Genomic DNA, 20,715 nt, shown 5'->3' with positions numbered 1-20,715 from the left:
GCGGGCTATTTGCCTGACTACTTTCTTCTGTACTTACGATCGTTGTAGAATTGGTAGGCCGCTTCGCTGGAAGGGAACCTATTGCATGTAACCACACTCCTCTTCTTAAACCAGTTTCCTCTGAGATTTTTGATCCCCACTGTCTGGATGACAAAACGCTCGGCTTTATGTTTTTGCAAAACGCCATTCATGTTCGTGACAAATTTTTCCCTGAATTGATCGGGATCAACGATTCCTTCGTATTCTGTCACTAAGAATGTAGGGTAATGGCGATCTAAAAAGAATCATAGAGAATGATATTAAATATTTTAATTTTAACAATGTTGGAACCGTTTTCTCTCTGTTAAAGTTTAATAATATAATAAAATGAAATACATGTTAATCATAATCAGAATCAAATTACCATTTGTTGGGTTCCAGTTAATCGGCAAGACAACAATGTCTGACCCATAGAATTCTGGAAAAGATGCGTTCCGAAAGTGTTTCTCGTGACAAAGCCACATTTCCGCTTCCTTGCTTGTCGGGAACCAGACGATGATCACTATATCATCGATATCCCAAACTTTGTTGGGTTCTGTCGATGGTTTGTGTGTCCATCCATCGGCGCGGCCCTCTAAAAGATTGATCTGAAAGAAAAAAGAAAATTTTGGTTAAATCTGCAGATCGTTATATATTTCACTGTCAATTATATTTACATATATGATAGATAAACTACTCACACTCTCCATTTTCTGTCTTCTTTTATTTTCTTTCGAAAAAGCACGACATGGTCAAAAACACGAAAAACACGATAAATTTTGGATGAAAATGCTGCGACGTTGAAGAAATTTAACCAGTCTTAAAGCAGTCGCATCATATCATTAATTTTGAAGTTGTTAACATGATTTTTTATGAATAAAAACCAACCTGTTCAAGAAGCCAAAATTTATCGTGAATTTAGACCATGTCGCAGCATTTTCGAAATCGCGGTAAGTGTTATAGTAAGCTTTTCCAGCAGTATTTCGTCCAGTAACTTGGGAATGCATTATTGCTTGCAAAATCACACCAATGTACCTTAATTATCTATGTCTTGATACTGAAGTAAGGCCTACCTCTCTACTAGTGGCGATGCCTTTGAGTTGTCCGTACGAGTTGGCGAGAACAGAACGTCCCTCCTGAAGCGCTTTAACAACATCAGCCTTGGCGAGTTTATTGGTTCTGACAAAGAGGTAGACACCACTGTTGGTAGACTTGGGCTGCAAAACATATCAATAGAAATAAAGGTACAATGTTGATAATTTGTTCTGTATACACGCCATTCCTATACAGATGCATACAATATACTGGCACACGCCCCGGTGATACCCGATGTGCTAGAAATAAATATATATACAGTTTGATGCTCAAGAGTTTGGAAAGTACACAATGAATATATTTATACTTTGATTCAAGTGCAAAACCGTCGTGAACCATACACACAAAAACATGACAGTTCATAGATTCATCCTTGTGTACCAAAGCGTCACACGATGATACGGATTATATACCTCGAAATCAGACCGAATTGGAAGGGCTGGTTCAGTCTGGGGCCTAACATCCTACAAGAATATTTAATGCAGACACTAGAACACCATTCTTATTTTATTTACTTAGCTTAAATCTGATTTTTAAGAGTATAACCGGAGAAAATGAACAAAGAGACAGAGAATAATGAAAAAGATGTCAATTTTAATTGTTAAAAAATGTGAAATCTTTTACAGAGTAAGATATGTAACATTCAATTTAAGACGGTCATGTATTTATTGGACTCATTTTGATATATGACATTGTATCGCTTGCAGAATTAAATTCAATGTCAATACACCTTATATGTCTTATTTGTATAGATTGTGGAAGAAATGAGAATGTAAGGTGAGTAAACATGATAGGAAGTTTGTCTAAATAAAGATTTATTTGATTTATACTGCATTTATTGGTTACTCAAGGGCACCTGCTTCTTTGAACGTAGGTATGTAAATGTTCTCAAACAAGAATTTATAATTCAACACTAAAGAAAAAACATGGTGCCTGAGAAAATCCAAAAATATATCTGTTAATTAGGTAAAAGCAAGGTCTTGCTTTCTTTAATCACACCAACATGCACTTTGAATGATCTGAATAATGTATGCTATTGTTTTGAGGAGAATTGTACAGGTCACAACACCTAAGCTGGGCTTCAGTGACAAACCTGGTTCTCGGGTTTGCTTTCAGTCACAGGAGACTTGTCGTAGTCCAGTTGATGTCGTAACTGAAAAATCATACTTTTTAAACATTCAAATTTCAAATATGATTCTCCACTTGATAAATTAGTAAATTACGAATAGAAAAACTTTCAGAGTAAAAGACATCACAATGCAAACTGTTTACAACAACCACTCCACACAGACATGATTTACTTTCAGTTCTCTTAAGAAGAAATGTTGAATAATTTTGCAACTGATCCAAAAATTGTGCATTCAAATTTCAAAGAAATAACGTCGACAAAGTACTTCTGAATACAAGCATTCGTGAAATAAAGCATACACTTGATGAATATGCGAAAAAACGAACCTGCACAAAGCATAATGAAGATGCGTGATAAACGATATGGAATATGAAACAAAAATGTTTTTTATATAAATGTTTCTAAATTAAGCCTTTTTTGAAATGATTTATGGATAAATGACTGAGATGATGAGTAAATGACTGAGATTATATACAGATGACGTGTAAAGAACATAAGCCCACGAAAAGAATCAAACCTGGCGCTCCTCTGGGCGTAAGTAGCGGTCATTTACATAGTTAGGGCCCTACAAATGGAAGCCGTATCGATTACTTGGGATATCGATAGACAGATCCAATATCAAGCTAAATCTCATAAAAGATACCACGTAAAATCAATAGTGAAACCTGTAAAGGCAGTATTGATATAAAATTCTAAAGGAACCAAGACCAGGTTGAAATAAATAATTGCATGTAAGCTTGAAAGAGTTCTATACAAACATATGAATGAAGTGCATAAAATATCACGAATTTTAATATCCCCTAAAGGAACAAAAATATAAAGATCTTCTTTTCATTTCTACTGCTATTTGATATTTGATTTAAAGAATTTAATTGCTGTTTTATAATTTTTGTTAACTTCCGTGCCTTGCCTTTACTTCTGCAAAAATTTATCATCAAAATGTGTGAAGCATAATGCTATATCGTCGGTTATGTTAATAAATCTTTTTGTGTTTGATTTTTACGCGGATTTGGAAACGAATGTACACAAAGAAAACGCATATAATTTTCTTCCTCGGACTGAAATGGAGTTCAATCGTATTGTAAGCTCGCTCAGAAAATTTTCTCAAAGGATCTTTTCATTGAGGTACATCATGCTATGACAACGACCACGTAAAGAAAATAATCAAACGGTGATTAACGGTCCATGTATCAATAAAAGGAAATCAACTAGCGCTTACGAAACTAAGATATGGCTAATATTTATCTTTTGTATCATCCATCCAAATCTCCTTGCATTAACCTGTACACTGGTTTTAAGGCAACCTAGGAATTCCACTTTAGTTTACTTTCCCTGTGGCTGTGAGCGCTTGAAATTTTATTGAATGATATGTGAAGAGAAGATATATTTCCATAGCAGTCAATTTTAGAGAAGGAAAACTCTTCTGAAATCCAATCCATTTAGCCAAATTGGCTCTGATTGTCCATTTGAAAAATCTTGAAGTCCATGTTGCCCTCTAAACTACATGAAAAGAATGAAATGGCTAAACGGATATACGATGAAATTGCTACAAAAACAATGACGTCGTTGTTAAAAAGCAGACGACAGCAAATGTCCATGATGCAATCTTACCGGATGATGTGAGGGATTCTGATAAGCATCTCTTCCCCATGGTTTGAAATTCCCGTCATGCATTTCAATTTTCCCCATTTCCCGTCTAATCTGGGCCTCCAGTTCCCTTTCCCTATCTCTGTTTGAGAACCGCTGGTTGTCCCTGGTGTAATACCTGTTCTCGTTGTCCGGTCCGTACATCTGCTCCCGATAGGTGTCTCTGTGGCTCAGCTGTCCCTTCTGAAAATCCACATTTCTTTTTTCATTATCATGTTTATCATTAGTTGCGTTATTTTTTCGCTTTTCGCGATCATCTTCGACAAACCTAGGTGATTTATGCATTACATGTAGCTCATCCTGGAGACGATTGTTTTGTGCTCTGAGTTTTGATAATTCTTCCTCTAGAGTTCTAAGCTTGGCAGAGTGGATCCCTTCTCTTGTATTGAACTCATCCATCTTTGTGTCATGGTAATGGATGTTATCCTCCAGCGCATTGATTCTCGGGCCATACAGCTTCCAGTCCTCCGCCATTATTCCGACTTTTTCGTCCACCAGTCCCACTTTTGCTTTCACAACCTCTATGCCCGCTTCCACCGTATCTAGCTTGCTGTTTGTGTATCGCAGAGGATCTATGGTAGCCATGTGATCCGATTTACAGAGTGTCAACAATAGAGCAGAGTCTACTTTTGAAATTGACAATGAATCACGAGAAAAGACACACTATGATGACATCCATTAATACCTTACTCAATCCCCGACAAAAGCAAACACATCTCAGAAATATCTGGGCCTCGTGAAAATTAAATCAAATTTAATGTAAAGTGACAGGTACTTTGCCTACACTCCATTCAAGTTAAAGCGCCGTTGACTTTTGAAACACATTTAAATTGTTCGTAGCTTTAACGATGTCTACGCATGTTCAGGAGTAAACAAACAGATAGAAGTATTGACGTTTGATCAAAAGCGCAATATTTCTTTCAATCATTATCGATTTTTAAGTTATTTTAGGTACCAAAACCCATGTTAAAACCTTTCTCCTGTTTTAATGTTTCAGTTAAAGACCGATCGATTTTTCGAAGGCTGCTTTGATATCTATTTTTTGCTGGAATTTAAGTGCTGGAATTTATCGAATGTATTAAATCATGTACATTTTGCTAGAATATTTAGAAAATAAAGTATCCCTAATTTATATATGATTAGGTGTTTGAATCATTTGTTCTCCCCTAAACTTTGAAAATAAATTATTTAATATTTCTTCTCCTTGTAAATATATACATCAAATATACATCCCTTTATTCTGTTTCAGACGTTTAAACAAATTAATAGAAAACCCCAAAATTAAAATGATTGGATCAATACAAAGTGAAAAAGAGATCTTGATTTAATTTATTAAACAAAAGCGTACTGCTCATCATACCTAAAATGCACAATAATAAAACTCATAATCACTCACCAGATTAGCTGCAGGATATTCCAAAGGTTGCTGAAAAATTATATTGAAATTAACGTCAAGTAATCTTCGCAAATATTTCACAAATTACGTGCTATACAAATGACCAAAGTAAGAATATCTTAACGGACATTTAAAGTTAAAGAGAGACAACTTTAAAAAATTTAAAGAAAGACATGAGCTTTGATTAATGTATGTATTTAGCTCTATGGTGTAATCACAGATAATAAGTGTAAATACTTTAATTTTATTTTATTCCTTTGATTTGCTTTCTTGCTATTATATCAACTTGTGTTAGAGCTCATTTTAAAGGAAATTGAGGAAAGTGATTTATAAAAACCTTTCCAGTTATCAAAGTGAAATATCATTACCTTTCGAAGTTCTTCCATTTTGATTTTTTCTTGTAGAAACTGAAACATACATGTATAAACAACTGAATAATAATACAGTAGGTTTATTGAAAATTTTGATTTCATATGAATATAGTGAAAGAAATTATGCACAAAAACCTACCTCCCCATAATCCTTGTAGGTTGTTCTGTCGGCCATTTTCTAGTTTAGAAAAAAAATTATTCTTATAGTTCCAAACATTTTAGTACCTACAATACGTTTTTTACATAAGCATAAACATAAGTCAAAGGTTCCGTGGTGTTTGACTGACCTTGTGGTCCGCGTAACTTTCTATCCCGGGCTGTACTGGCTGCTCGTACTGAAGAAAAGAAACATATATAAGCGTCATAATACAAATCTAACCTTAATCTTATAAGATCATAAATCATATTCATTATCATTTATATTCTTGCAATAAAAATAAAAAGAAACTTTTTTTCATGCAATTTAAAGGAATTTAAGATAAAGGAAGTATTTTAGAACCCATTGCTAAAAATTTACAATCTAAATAGTTTTGCTACAGAAAATTTTTTAAAAATTGTGATCTTTTAAAAATCATCTAAATTTTATGTTTTATGTGAACTTTGTAGTGCACTGTATAAGTTTTAGTTATGTTAATCTGATGCCAGAAAACCTCATATTCTGCTAAATCCACACAATGATGCAGATGTTAGCTACGTATAACAAAAATGACATTATATTGTACCGAAGCTTAAACTAAAACTAATGTATTGCTAAGTCAAGTCCATCTAAAATATAGTGTAATGTTGAATATGATCACTTTTTTATTATTCAACAAAACATGTGATTATAAATTGATGACAAATATTAATATATAATCTATAATTAACTAGATTTTGTGAATCACATAAATGTATGAAAATTTATAAGATTGTTAATAATGTAACACAGTTAGGTGTTAAATTGATTTGCATACCCAGTCTGGATATTTAAATTTATCACGTGATGCATCATAATACTGTAAACACAAGACGTCACATGTGAAAGTTAAGAGCAGACAATACAGAGAAGTCACATGTACAGAGAGGTTACTTGTACAGGGAAATCACAAGGTACATGTATACTAAATGTTAGATACTAGTGAGTAGAAGGAAAGATTCAGAAAGAAAGTTTAAATCTAAGGAAAAACATTGGATGGATATTTACACAAAATTTACTATGATTTATCAGAATATACATATTTAATATTCACTCATAGTTGATAAAATGGATTTCTCTCTCTCTCTCTCTCTCTCTCTCTCTCTCTCTCTCTCTCTCTCTCTCTCTCTCTCTCTCTCTCTCTCACACAATAATAACAGATATCCTTTCTACTAACAAAGAGGGACTTAAAGCAATGATTACCCTACAAGAATTTGTTCACCATGTACATAATTTGAAAAACAGAAAGTTGAATACTTGTAAAATAATGATCATATGATGGATTTGTTTACGATACGTACCCGATCATTATAACCATTATACGCATTCCGACCCTGATCGTATTCCCTAAACTATAATAAAATATATCAGAAATTAAATTTCTATCCATTCTTTTTACATTCAATATATTGGGGATGAAACCATGTTAATGTTAATTGAAGATTTCTTAAATATAAATCTATCAAAAAACGATTCGTCAAATATGAATATCAAATCAAATTATTTGATAGAAATATACACATGTTAATTGAAAAATTGCCGTAGCATATTCAAGAAAATGTCAGTAGAAATTTCCAACAGTATTTTAAAATTGTTAAGAAATTTAATTGATTCTTGAAATTTTATTTCGGGGGCAGCGTTTTCATTATCAACATGATTTGAAATATTAAGCTGATGTTTACACTATGTCAAAGAACTTTTATAGATAAATGATTATTTTTAATCTTGACTTCTTTATTTTCGTGTTTCAAACTATGGGCACTTTTATTGACTTATCTCCCTATTCTCTTAATAAATTAATAAGAAAGACGCCAAAATACGAATATAGAGGCATGTGGGGTATTTAAAACAAAGACAGATGTGTCCAATCATACTGAGAAAAACAGATAATATAAACATTTGAAATTCAAAACTTTGATTCCAATGTTAACAAAAAAGTTACCATTTCTAATTCTTATGCAAAGGATTCAAAATCATTTTGAGCATATATTTATATACAAATTAAGCCATTATGTTACATCTTGTTCATGTTTAGAAGATTTTTATGAAAATATGTTCTATTTTAATTTTCATTTTGTTTATATACATTGTATTTGATTTTTACTCAGTATAAATGTAACAAAGGTATTTTGTGCAGGGTTTGATGAGGGCGACTCCATCAAAACAACTGACCTTGCTGGGGGATCCGTCCCTAGCTCTGTCATAACCTCGACCTCGGTCAAGGTCACGTCCTCTATCGTAATACTGCAAGAAAAGGTCAGATGAAACATTAAAACAATTTAATTTACCTTGATTTAGACGATTCATTCCTTCAGTTTAATTTCCAAATAGGAAGTAAATCTATATATTTCTTACCCGTTCTGGGGAACCGTTCATTCCTCTGTCTTGGTACTGAAAAAAATAACAATAGTTAATCAAACAATTGATTATATTTTAAACCACTTCAAATATCAGCATGTTCAAAGAGACTTTTCCTGGCAAGAAGCAGAGAAATAATACAACTATTGATGTAGATCAAGCAGGTGTTGTAAAAGAAGCTGAAATGTCAAGCATTAGAAAAGCGCTCTATTGGATTAAGCTGAAAAGGAAAACAAACATATAACAAAACTAATTAAAAGCAGATAAAAGCAGAGTGTGAAAAAAATCTTTCGTGGCGTTTCTTGTGTGAAAGAATGAAATACTAGTAACACAGTTTAGCTGGCACCGCACATACCCTTCCCTCATCTGTCCCCCTCCGCCTATCTGCGATGTACTGAAACCAAGTTTTTGCAGTTATAAATATGTTATGTCTAATTTTATCATTAGTTGGTTATAAATTTCTTATCCCTTTTGACCATAACACATCCCTTGTTAATCCTATTTAATATTTTTAGTTCATTATTCAACATTTTTGAAAAAGTGTTTAATACTTGCATTTCTTCGTTTTGGAAGTTCGAACTGTAAAGATTTAAACACTTTAAATTGTAATAAAGGAAAACGTACTTGCTTTAGGTTTTCTTTCCGTTTATCCATTAAATCATACTGGAAGATTGAATATTTTCGATAAGTAATTTAATCTGTTGAAAATTTAAATCTCATATCATTATTCAAAATAATTGGAAAAAATACTTATCTTCAACTTTTAATTGTGCATATTTTTACAACACTTTAAATGTTGATATACGATTTTTTAATACAATTTTGGCACAAAAATGAAGTATTTCTGTATAATTCAAACATAAGCAGTCTAATTATATTTTCATTTAAGATATATATCTACTTAATACCCTATCAAGTGAAGCGTGTCGTCTCAACCTCAGATTTTGCTGGAAGAAAAGGAAAAAAGGTAATTAAAAGTATATTAAAATTGCGTGAAATATTATATTTTTATGCTATTTTAATTCACATTATCATATAATTATGATTCGTTTATTAATTATTGCTTCCTATTTAAAACTGAAAATATTTTCTGTGTATATTTTTGTCATTTAATGATTGTTTCTGTTTTTATGTGTTGATTAATAGTTTTATAAGACCTACAAAGCTAGATTGTGTGTCTGTTTTTTGTTATTGTTTTTTTTTTGCAAGAAGGCAAATTATATCGGTAAATAATATGAAAAGAAAATACAAGATTAATACTCAGGTTTTGTAAATATGAATAGAGACATGGTTAAACTGTTGTTAGCAATCAAGCAATCTACTGATAGTCACAGACAGACACATAGACACAGTACCCTATCGAGTGACGTGTATCGACCATCGTCCCGTATATTATACATTCTGTCATCTCTCTGAAAATGATATGTCATATTCTTAAACTCTGAAAGGAACTTATTATGTCTGTTCCTAACATGTATCTGTACACAGATGGAAGTTTTATTAGATATATAATTACGCTTATATCGTGCATTACTTCTTAAAAGACAATTACATTTTCTTGTTTTTTTTATGAACAATAACTTTCTAGGTAATACCAACGAAGTAAAAATTTTCATTTAATATATAACATTTAGTCACTCTATGGTTGTTAAGATTAAAGACATGAACAATGAATACCCTATCCAATGAGGTGTATCGACCATCTTCCGGTTTATACATTCTATCATCTCTCTGAAAATAAAATATTGCTTCATCACCCTCCTATTATCCTTTATATATACTTAACATACCACTGACTTGTTAGCTTTTTTGTTTCTCTTTCAAATAAATAAAAAAAATTACAAAATGCTTTGAGAACTAAGTCTTCTGTAATAAGACAATCAGTCACAGATTGTGAAATATTATAAACTTCAGAACGTTAAGAACTACTGTAATATTCTTTACTGGGTGACACCTACAGGCTAAGGGGAAAGCTATATTTTAGAATTTTGTGTAATTTATCCCCTCAGATAAAAAGAATAGTTGAGAAGCTTTTAAAATAAGTCATATCTATCTACATAGGTGATAGCAATGTTTTAAAATACCGTTCATTGAGTGATATCTAACTACACTGGTGAAAGCAATACTTTTGAAGCCTGTTCAAGAAGTGATATTAACCTACATATGTGACAGCAATATTTCAGAAGCCTGTTCAATAAGTGATATCTAACTAAAATGTATATAGGTGAAAGCAATGCTTCAGAAGGCTGTTCAGTATAAGCGATATTTACCCTATTTGGTGAGATATCTCTTCCTCGATCCCTTTCATAATATTGCTGCAGAGAGAAGGAAACTGTTAGTAAAGTGAAACATTAAAGGAGTACAAAGGGATTTGGTTTAACTTAATCTTAAACTATGAACAACCAAGAGTAAACAATTTCACAAATACATATCGAGATCATGGTCTCTTAAAACAAAAGAAATGGAATCACTTGTATTATAGGAGTAAACTTCCGATTTTGTCTGATCTCACCAGTCATATTTGGCCTTTGTAGTGAAGTTAACGAAGTAATCTCTTATAAAAAGAAATAACTTTACAAAATGTTTAAACCATGTCAATCTAATTAGACCCATTGGTTATATTTATAAGATCACTTTAATTACCATTAAGTTTGCAAACTTGCAGACTTTTAAAAACACTGTAAAATCAAATTATTTTATCTTGCACAGACGATGTTCTTGGAAATACGTTAAGAGACTTAAACCTAAGCAGTCCATAACAAAATATTGCCAAATAAATATGGATGTCAACATCATCAAATTTGACATTTAGCTTAGTTGTTAGTTTGGTTTTAATACTACATATATATTCAGAAAAACATTACTACAATTAATGGGACTAAAAAATCTTTTAAAAATATAATTGATTGTAAATGTGTTGTCTACTTGTGTTAGTGCTTGCATGCAACTAGAAAATTAAAATATTTATATCTAGAGATTTTATTTTAGTGAAAAATGTACTATGTTCTTGATCTAAAAAAAATACTTTGTATGTTTTCTACTTTATAAGTAAAATAAAACTATTAATTCCGCAATGTTTTATTAATGTTAGAAGATATAAAATTATAATACGACTTCAAGTTATAAGCTGTAGCTTTGCTCTTTAAAATTTTATTTTGTTAAAAAGTCTAAAATATTTGGCAACAGGTTATAATAGTTCGTATGTAAACAATCCAAAAAAGAGCATCGACTTCTTAAAAGCTTGAAGCACAATATTTTTGTTTGTCAAAAATTACCCATATTTTTTTTTTTTTTAAATTGAAAGTATAATCATCATTTCGAAAATTTTGTAAATGGAATAAAATTTTCATAAAAATTGTTTGATAATCCTCTCTCCTTTCTTGTCATATTTTTTTCATTACTTTCATATCTCAACATTAATAAAATTTAAAAAGCTGACACATTTTGTAATAAAAGATGGGACGATAACGAACAGTATTCAAGCTCAAAAATCCGTTGGAATTACAAATTAGGAGCAGAGCAAACACGGACATCTAAAACATCAGAGGTAGGATCAGGTGCCAAGGCATGGTGAGCATCCCTTGCCGATCAATCACACCTGCCGCGAGCTCTTTTTCATGATCGGGAAATAACAGGATAAAAACGTCGTCAATACAGCGTGTAAATTATGGTCCAACAATAAGTATGAAAAACGTCAGTCAGCATTTGACTAAATGATAGGTCGTACTTGCTGACAAGTTCAATGTATCGACAATAGAATTACTAATAAAACTTTAAAAGACGATTGGCCTAGAAAAAATAGAGAGGGACAGATTATGATATAATCAAACTATAGAAAGACATGCACAAGATGCAGGAGCAAAAAGTTGTACTAAACATACCTTTCTAGGTGGAATATAGACCTATAATCAGGTGCAACTGTAATATCTTTCTCCCAAGTTATAGTATTTATTAGTAATCAATTCACATTGGGATTATTAAATATAAAATGATATATTTGTGTATTTACTGTGCTGTAAATGTGTTATTTCAACTTACGCCTCTGTCTGTTAGGGGCTCGTCGTATCGTCTCTGCAAAATAAGAGATATTTAATTCCAGTACGAGTTACTTCCCTTAAAGCAATTTAAAAAGTAAAACATAAGACAGGAATGTTAAATCACTTACCCCGCCTATCCACTCTTCTCCTCTCTTGACTCTTTGCTGAAAGATGGCACAAATAACTAGTATCAGAATGTAAAACAAGGTTTATGATTGATAAATGTTAACATGAAATTGAGACCAGGAGTTTTATTTTTGGAATTTGGCACACACTACTGACTCACCCTATCCGTTAAGGGCTGATCATCATATCTCTGGCCATCCAGCTACAAAAACGAATGTTTCAGGGTAAGAAATGACACTTTCTCAAACGATTTTATAGAATTCTATAGAATAAACGCTTCCATTTTTATTTAATTGTGATACTGATATTTGAATTGAATCCAAAGAATATACAGTGTATGTTATTCAATATTTATTCATATTTTTTCTTATTTCTCCCAGTTTTAAATAATTTAAATTGAGCATTCGATTATAAAGAAAAGAACTGCTTTAAAAAGAATTTTTACATTCAATATTTACCTATACCTTTAGTATTTTAAAATTATTGGATAGGATTAGCTGAATATCTCTATTCGTACTAGTATCTGAAAGTTTCCCACAGAGTCCGAAGGATTTGATTATTTCATATATTGTATTTTATTAGATATAAAGGTGGCAAATGATACATGTTGTGGTGTTTTTATGAATATTTAGAATATATCTTTTTTAACATTTCTCATCCAAAGAAATTAAAATCACTTACATTATGTTCAAGCATCTGAATATTTTGGATAATTGAATTAAAAATCCCATAATTTGCAATATATTTCAAGATGATAGGTTTATGAAATACATTATGCAGAATAATTGGAATTATAGGATGAAAGTCCTTATTAGCTATATCCATGAAATATTTTCACCAAATTGTAGAAAGAAGGAATTGAATGAAACTGCAAAAATACCATGTCATAACATTTGAACAGAAATCGTATGTCAGTAGACTTTCAGTGGAATAGAAAATTAAGCCCATCTACATCAGCGCTCCTTAGAGTGCTTCAGCAATTAAAAATTTAAAAGAGATAAGAATAAGGTTCGTTACATCTCTAATATGCGGAGGGAGAGGGTCGCTGAATCGTGGCCGGAAGTTGGTGTAAGGAGGAGCAATGTCGGCTTTGGGTGCATCTGCTCCGTATGGGTAGTTTGTCTGTCTGTTCCTTGGAGAAATCTAAAAAAGAAATAAAATTCCGCTTGAATAATATTGGCTTTCTATGTACATTGATTTTTTACTTAAGATTTTTCGGACATAATGAATTAATGTTGCTGTAGTCTCTTTCATCTTTTAAAGTTAAAGTATATAACAATTATAAATCTTTATGTCAAGGATTAACAGAAAAAAAATTTTGATCAATTTTATGCAATCTTTCAAATAAAAAAATCAACCTTGTCCTTAAAATGAATGAGATACTGTACATGTAACTGCTTTGTGCGATATTTCGTGACTAAGGATTTCAAGCCGGAGAAAGGATTCAGAATAGGTTTTACATTAATTATCTTCAAAATGAGGAATATGTCATTCTGATTGAAGTTCTGGTGGTTTTATTCCATTTGGGATTCATGCCATTCCTTTGTTAATTGGTTTTGACGCTTATATATTAATCTTTAGCATGACTAAACAATAAAAATGCTTTTAAAACAATTAAAACGCCACAAAATACATAAATGTTCTTATTAGATATGTCGTGTGTTCACACTAGAAGAAATGTTTTACTGTTTAGTGGTATTTTGTACTGAAATAGAAATACATACCCGACCCTGTTTGATAGAAAAACATGTATGAATATGCCTTCAGATTTCTCATCAAAATACTAAGTATCTCTTAAGATTTACTCTATAAAACTCAAAAAATATAAAGATGATGATTTATCAAATATTTATATAGTAAGGGTTTCTGCCTACAAAACCTTTTAATAACTTAACTAGGTCGCGTTGTAAAAAAAATTACAACGAAAGTTGATAGGGAAATATTTATGAAACTATAGAATTCTCTTCTAACTTTTGTTAATATTGAAGCTTGCCATGACATTAAAAAAGCAATCAATAAATATTCCTACTGCATACCATTGTTGCCTAATTGAAATTGTCAGTTATCTATTAAAATTTTCAAATAGAAATAAATTGGGAGATTAGAATAGGAATATGATTGATTTTCAAAAAGTATCTCATAAATTGATTATTGATCAATATCTTTTAAATTAATACCACAAGCACCTAATATGTGATTACATACATGTAAATAAAAAATACTTTTGGTATTAATTGAAAAATAAACTTTCATTGAAATTAAAAATGATAATTTTTTCTAGAACATAAAAAGCAAAAATCGTCAAGTTTCTGCTACTACAATACACACATAAAATAAAGAAAACTGGAGCATGCCCTTCTACAAAAGGGCATCTTAGCTATTTTCAGCATTCAAAGAGCAATGCGACAATATCTTTAGCCCATCGTTTTTGTTACATTTATGGACAACTTTTGTCTTGCCCAGCTCTTTAACATGAAGCGGTGCTATGAAGAATTACATACCCCTCCCGAGTTGTAATCATGTGAGTAGGTTGTCTGTTGCATATACTGGAATACAAAGGAATAAAATCAACATTCCATAAAGTCAAACTTACCCCATTAGCGGGCACAAAGTCATGCTTGTAGGTCGACTGTTGCATATACTGGAAAAGCACAAAAAAGACAACTTAGTAAATAAAATATTTTTTCTACTTTCCAATAAACTTCTCGTGCATTTAGTAAAAAATAATTTATCTTCTTGATCTGAATTTCTCAATAATAATCAATGTAAGAACAAAAGTGGTTTACTTTCTTTATCATCGAATGTTTAGATGAAAATGACAGAACTTGTGTTTATTGATAGAATATGCAATAAAGGCAATGCAAACAATTCAAGGAATAAAAGATAAGAAAATATTCTTGAAACTACATCGCATGGCATAGAAGATATTCAGGATCGTCAATTTTCTGCATGGACTTTTTCTATCTCTTAAGTTGTTAGAACTTGTAACCAACTCCTTTGTATCAATTATACAATTAAATCTTTGAAAAAAATACATTCTTTGATAATTATGAATATAATTTGTTACAAATTACAATTAAGGTTTAACATTTGTGTACAAGAGAACAAACACACAAACAGCTAATCTCTAGGAACTAGCAGACTTTTTCTATTGCTACTTTTTTTTCTTTGCCCATGTAATAAAAGTACAATTTATGTCCAGTTTCACACTTGTGCATTTTTAACACTTTCCTTTTCTTTGTTAATAAGTATTTAAATGTAGTTCAAATCTTTGTATTATTCAATGCCAGATACTCGTACAAATTGAGTTTTTATGGAAAAGTCCACAGTATTGTGAATAATTCAATGGCGCGAATTCTTTTACGAAAATTAGATTGACATTAGGTGGAAAAATTCTTTAAATAAGATTTGGCGAAAAAATTGCAAGAAATATAATAATAACATGATAATTTAAAATTTACATAAAACTTACTATCAATAAAATCTGACATCTGTTAAATACCACTGTCTCAAGTATGCATATTTCATATTAATTTTATAGTGGTATCATAAATAAAACACATAAATATATACTAAAACAATCAGTGGTATTAACATTTGATAAACTCCAAAAAAGATTTCTGTGATTGAATATCAATATACATTTGCACAAAGTAAGTTTGAGGTTTTGCATTTTACGGACAAGAGTCACAAGAAACACTTTGACTATGACTTTGACTACCTTTCAAAGGTTTCCATAGCAATGAAATGCGGAGAAAACGAATAGTATTCAAATTCAGAGTCTATTTAAACAATGCAAATTAGGAGTACCGCAAAAACATCAGAGGTGGGATCAAGTACTATAGAGGAGTGATAATCCCCAGCCAACTGGTCACACCCGCCGTGTGCTCCTTGTCTTGATCGGAGAAAACAGAAAATCCGTAGACAATTAAGTGTGTAAATAATGGTCAAACAATTCGTATGAAAATTGCCTGTCAGCATTTGACCTAACAGTAGGTTATATTTGCTTATAAGGCTATTGTATCGCTCATTGGTCTTGCAAAACGGTTACTACAAACAAGACTGTTGGCATCCTTGTTTCATCAACTTGTTTCTTTCTAGAATTTATTCATACGTAGAGCATGCTCTTCTGGACTCATTTGAGACACACAAATCCATGTGCAGGTGATAAAAATATAATATTGTTACATAAGTAAAGAAAATTGACGATTAAAAAGTTCAAGTCATCACGTTTATCATAAACCTTTTTACATTTTAAAATAAGAATGTTTAAAGTGTGGAGTATATATTGATGTGCTGATATGTGCTATATTGAATTTTTTTAGTTTTCAACGTACATATTATAAAGATACACAGACTAAATTGTGAACAATACTACAAAAAATGGTGCAAAATTCTTGGTTGCAGCTATGCAAAAAATTGAAAGAAAAAAATTAAAATTTCAGAAAATAAGCTTTGGCTGAAAGTTATCCTAAGAAAACTATCAATTATCTAAGATTATGAAGAACTGCAAACTTTGGTATTTAGAGGATTGTTTTATCTTTTTGCTCACATGACGAAAACAGATTTACAGGATATGATAGGTGACAGTTCTGGGTTTACAACAACGTGAGTATAAAAAAAGTGAGTTACCATCCCGGACCAGGGTTTAACTGTATTCTCCTGTCAATTGTAGAGTTAATGGCAAATTATCAAAACTACCAAATATTAACAAACTGAAAGCATTCAAGTATCTTATCAAAACTTATTCCCTTAGGACCTCAGAAGTCATGCTGTGACTCTGTATAACTGAAACACCTTGCAAAATTGTAGTATTCTTGTGTGAATTTCAAATTTTGCAAGAAGATTTGACACTGAATGTATGAATTAAAGCATTCTGCACGGTAAATTGAGAGTGAAATTAAAGAGATAATATTACAAGTACGGAAGACACAAATTGGTTACCGAATGTGATTTCCTATTCAAAGGAAAGTCAACTCAAAAAAATACTCTTTATCTAATCTCTGGAGCAAATGAAAGGAACAAAATACAAAGTATATTCTAAAAGAATGTTTTAGAAATTTAAATCTCATTATAACTATGTGAATGGTTCTAATAGTCTCTGCTGACGTTTTAAGTTAGAATAGAAGTAAATGTGGGAGGTTTTTGTATCAATGTGTACTATGTCTACCCACAGAAGTGAATTGTAGCCAATGTAATAACTCTTTTGTTCAATACAAAACTAAGTCAACAGTGAAATAGATTCTGTAACATTATGTGGACTTTTATCTCAGATTATTGTACACGATTATGGCCTTGGATAAAAGATTTTAATTTTTGAATAAAGAAGAGTTACGTCGCTGAGAAGTGAAGCTATTGATCACCGTGGTATTTAATTACTCCAATTTACAGATACAAAAACACTCAAGGTTACTATTTCACCCAGTAAAATGGACTCAAAATTTAAATCTAACTTTCTCTCCTAATGTTATATTTAAATACAGTGGACAGCCAGAATTTAAACCTTTTTTTACCAAGATTTGGTGCTTCAGACTTAAGGTCAATTAGTTTTCAACTTTTTACCATGAGGGTAAACTTAAGAATGACAGAACAAAAATCTTAAACCAAAGTAAATAACTGCAAGCCCTGCCTACTTGTACTGTTTGACGTGAAAAGAAAATATTGACTACATGTATATTAAATGCCTGGCTAAATTGCATCTTGAACTCTAAGTACTGCGTCAATTAGCTTTAGTCAAAGTTGCCAATGCACTTCTATAAATTTATTTACAATGTCTGTTGCTAGCCGCTAGAAAAAGAAACAAAAATATATAACTAGAGTTAATTAATATAATATTTAATAAGCCTGGCTTCACAGAAGTCAGGGTAACAATATAAAATCCTACCATGGTCATTGGCCATAACGAACTGGGCTGGAATCATATCACGATAAATGTACAAACATTACTATAGTATATACCAATTCTTTGCTGTCATAACAACGCAAAAGTGATGCCTCGATTATTCTTACTCTTTTAATTACTGTACTCATTGTACATAGAGATTTTGTAAATTAATAAAAATGAATGGATCGTTGTCTATCATGTAATCTTTTATGGAATAAAACAAACTGATTCAAATTAATTAAGAAAAATATAAATTGAACTTTGAACTTACGTATGACATCCTGCTGGAAGGAATATTGTCCTGAAATAATAAAAAGTTATATTAACTGAGCATCGTATATTGTCCTGAAATAATAAAAGTAATATTAACTGAACATCGTATATTGTCCTGAAATAATAAAAAGTTACATTAGCTGAGCATCAAGGCATTTATTGTATCATAAAGTGGGCGGTTAAACGCTACACAAACAAATGGACCAATAAAAAGAGTTAGGGCTCTGAGAAAGTTATATTAAAAGTATGAGGGGCATCGAATGGAATTCGTGGGAATCTACCTCTCAAAGTAGACAATGTTGCTACTGAAAATTTTTTTTTTTAAAGTCAATATCATTTAAAGACTTTTAAAGACAGAATTTGATCGAGAATTAAGAAGGGTTTTAAATAGATAAACGGTTTATGAGGGAAATCTTAGGCATTAAGAATAATCAGAACATTGTATATTGGTAAATGCATGGAATTTTTTTAAACATCATTGCACATTCTAAAATAAAAAGGAAATGAGTAAATAACAGTAATTCTATGTTGAATTTGTTATATTTTGTGTTAATCGAATGGTTTTATAATACACACACCAAATCACGTATAAATTCTTGGTTGACTACCAACTTAAGATAAAGTTACGCTTTAAACAGAAACATTTGGTAAGTCTTATCACAATTCTACTGAAATCTATTTCTACTGAACTCTACTTTGTAGAAGATTTATATAAAATGTGTGTTATTTTGTCACCTGTACAGCCCTGTTTGCCATTTGTTACGTAAGATCTCAGATAATCTACTATTTAAGGATTCTTAAGTTCTTTGTAAACATTGTTTTTTACATCTACCCTCTTTAAATGATAAAATAATCGATTTTTTGTCCTCCTAAATTACAGCCCATCTCTTTCAGTCCTTAATATATTTGAAGTTCTGGGTTCACACAAGGAATTTATCTAAACATAATTAAAAAGTTTTATTATTATAGGTTTTCCGCTATAAAACAAACTTCCCAGAAACAGAAAAGAGAGATCGATGTGAAATACATACCCGAAATGGCTACAGATCAATTAGGTTCTAAAATCAACCCGACACGGAGGTGATTATTGCAATGAGAAATTTAACACTTTCCTCGTCCTATGGTTTTAAGGGTATCAGAACTTGGTAGCTAATATTGACATAAAGACTCCCATTATAGAGCAAAGAAGACCAAACACTCTCGCCGTCAGTCCAAGGTTTTAATCTTCTAAAGGACTCTTAATTTGAATTTTGTCAGGGCAACACTATAAATTGTTTTATGATGGTGTCTTGTTATATGAAGCAATGTACCGTTATATTTTGTTATATCGTGATTGGAATCGAGATATGTAATATGTAATACCAACACTTTACAAAATAAATATTTTATGATATACATTGAGTTTTTTTTAAGATATTAAATTGAGCGATAAAAATCACCCTATCAAATTCTGTGATCACTGCAAAAAAGTTGGGAACTGAACAGCCGCTCTGTAAAGGGTATATGTATAACAGAATATGCTTTGGGACGTCATTATTTTACATGTCATAGGATCTATCATCATTTGATAATGCCTATGAATACGTAACTGTTTTTCCATTGATAAGATTGTTATTAATATTTTATGCAGTATATACGGCTTTAAAGTTCCTTAAAGTACTTTATACAAGCATTAAAACAGTAAATCCGTTACACTCGGGAATTTAATTCCACTGCGATTGACTTCTAATCAATCGCAAATATTTACACTGCGAATTTTTAACTTTTCTTTTAGAACTTTTTGTCTAGGTTGACCTATTTTTGTATCGAATTAAAATTCTTAGGCTGTCTTAAAAATAAGTTAGTATATTGAAGTTAGTTTGTGTGCGAATGTTTTACTGAACACCTTTATTCTTAGCAACGCGCATGCGCAATTATTTTACTTTCCATTATTCTAGAACCAGTAAATTATTATCATACATTCTCATTGTTTTAAAACATTGAAGAATCGATTTTCATTGAAAATTAAATAACAAAAATGCAGTTGCTTGCAAATGTGTTCTGAAGACAAGCCTACACTGCAATACCTTTTAAATCAATACTGAAATAAATTTCCATTTAAAAAATATGCGAAGGTAAAATAATTATGTTTCGAGGATTACAAGATTCTAGTTTTCTTGTAGTAATTTATAACTGCTGACTGATCTATATTAACCCCATACATTTA

The 20,715-nt window shown here is 31.2% G+C and overlaps 1 protein-coding gene across 28 annotated transcripts in view; it reads right to left on the bottom strand.

Annotated features, from left to right (window-relative positions):
* Positions 1–20,715, bottom strand: part of LOC134244914 (uncharacterized) — a 29,870-nt gene that overhangs the window by 8,626 nt on the left and 529 nt on the right. For 2 of the 28 annotated variants that reach the window (XM_062727155.1, XM_062727153.1), the window contains 24 exons: positions 18,508–18,537; positions 16,985–17,014; positions 14,946–14,993; positions 13,370–13,495; positions 12,513–12,554; positions 12,355–12,390; positions 12,228–12,260; positions 12,071–12,091; positions 10,460–10,504; positions 9,867–9,920; positions 9,545–9,601; positions 9,098–9,136; positions 8,814–8,852; positions 8,545–8,583; positions 8,187–8,222; positions 8,004–8,075; positions 7,133–7,183; positions 6,610–6,651; positions 5,944–5,991; positions 5,796–5,834; positions 5,654–5,692; positions 5,286–5,315; positions 3,854–4,072; positions 1,092–1,235 (listed from right to left, as the gene is read on the bottom strand). In XM_062727155.1, coding sequence (XP_062583139.1) covers positions 1,092–1,235; positions 3,854–4,072; positions 5,286–5,315; positions 5,654–5,692; positions 5,796–5,834; positions 5,944–5,991; positions 6,610–6,651; positions 7,133–7,183; positions 8,004–8,075; positions 8,187–8,222; positions 8,545–8,583; positions 8,814–8,852; positions 9,098–9,136; positions 9,545–9,601; positions 9,867–9,920; positions 10,460–10,504; positions 12,071–12,091; positions 12,228–12,260; positions 12,355–12,390; positions 12,513–12,554; positions 13,370–13,495; positions 14,946–14,993; positions 16,985–17,014; positions 18,508–18,516 — 1,338 coding nt within the window. In that variant the 5' untranslated portion in view covers positions 18,517–18,537. Of the gene's footprint in view, positions 1–37; positions 275–403; positions 627–1,091; positions 1,236–1,526; positions 1,578–2,206; positions 2,267–2,759; positions 2,808–3,853; positions 4,073–5,285; positions 5,316–5,653; positions 5,693–5,795; positions 5,835–5,943; positions 5,992–6,609; positions 6,652–7,132; positions 7,184–8,003; positions 8,076–8,186; positions 8,223–8,544; positions 8,584–8,744; positions 8,769–8,813; positions 8,853–9,097; positions 9,137–9,544; positions 9,602–9,866; positions 9,921–10,459; positions 10,505–12,070; positions 12,092–12,227; positions 12,261–12,354; positions 12,391–12,512; positions 12,555–13,369; positions 13,496–14,853; positions 14,899–14,945; positions 14,994–16,984; positions 17,015–18,121; positions 18,140–18,507; positions 18,538–19,540; positions 19,790–20,715 lie in introns of those variants that run through there. The other 26 variants (XM_062727168.1, XM_062727165.1, XM_062727154.1 and 23 more) reach the window with 26 other exon arrangements.

The sequence above is a fragment of the Saccostrea cucullata genome, unplaced genomic scaffold (genome assembly GCF_032062105.1).
Source record: "Saccostrea cucullata isolate Sc308-1 unplaced genomic scaffold, CSIRO_AGI_Scuc_v1 ctg365, whole genome shotgun sequence".
Taxonomy (NCBI): domain Eukaryota; kingdom Metazoa; phylum Mollusca; class Bivalvia; order Ostreida; family Ostreidae; genus Saccostrea; species Saccostrea cuccullata.
Note: the sequence above shows the minus strand (reverse complement) of the source record. Positions and strands in the feature narration are given on the sequence as shown.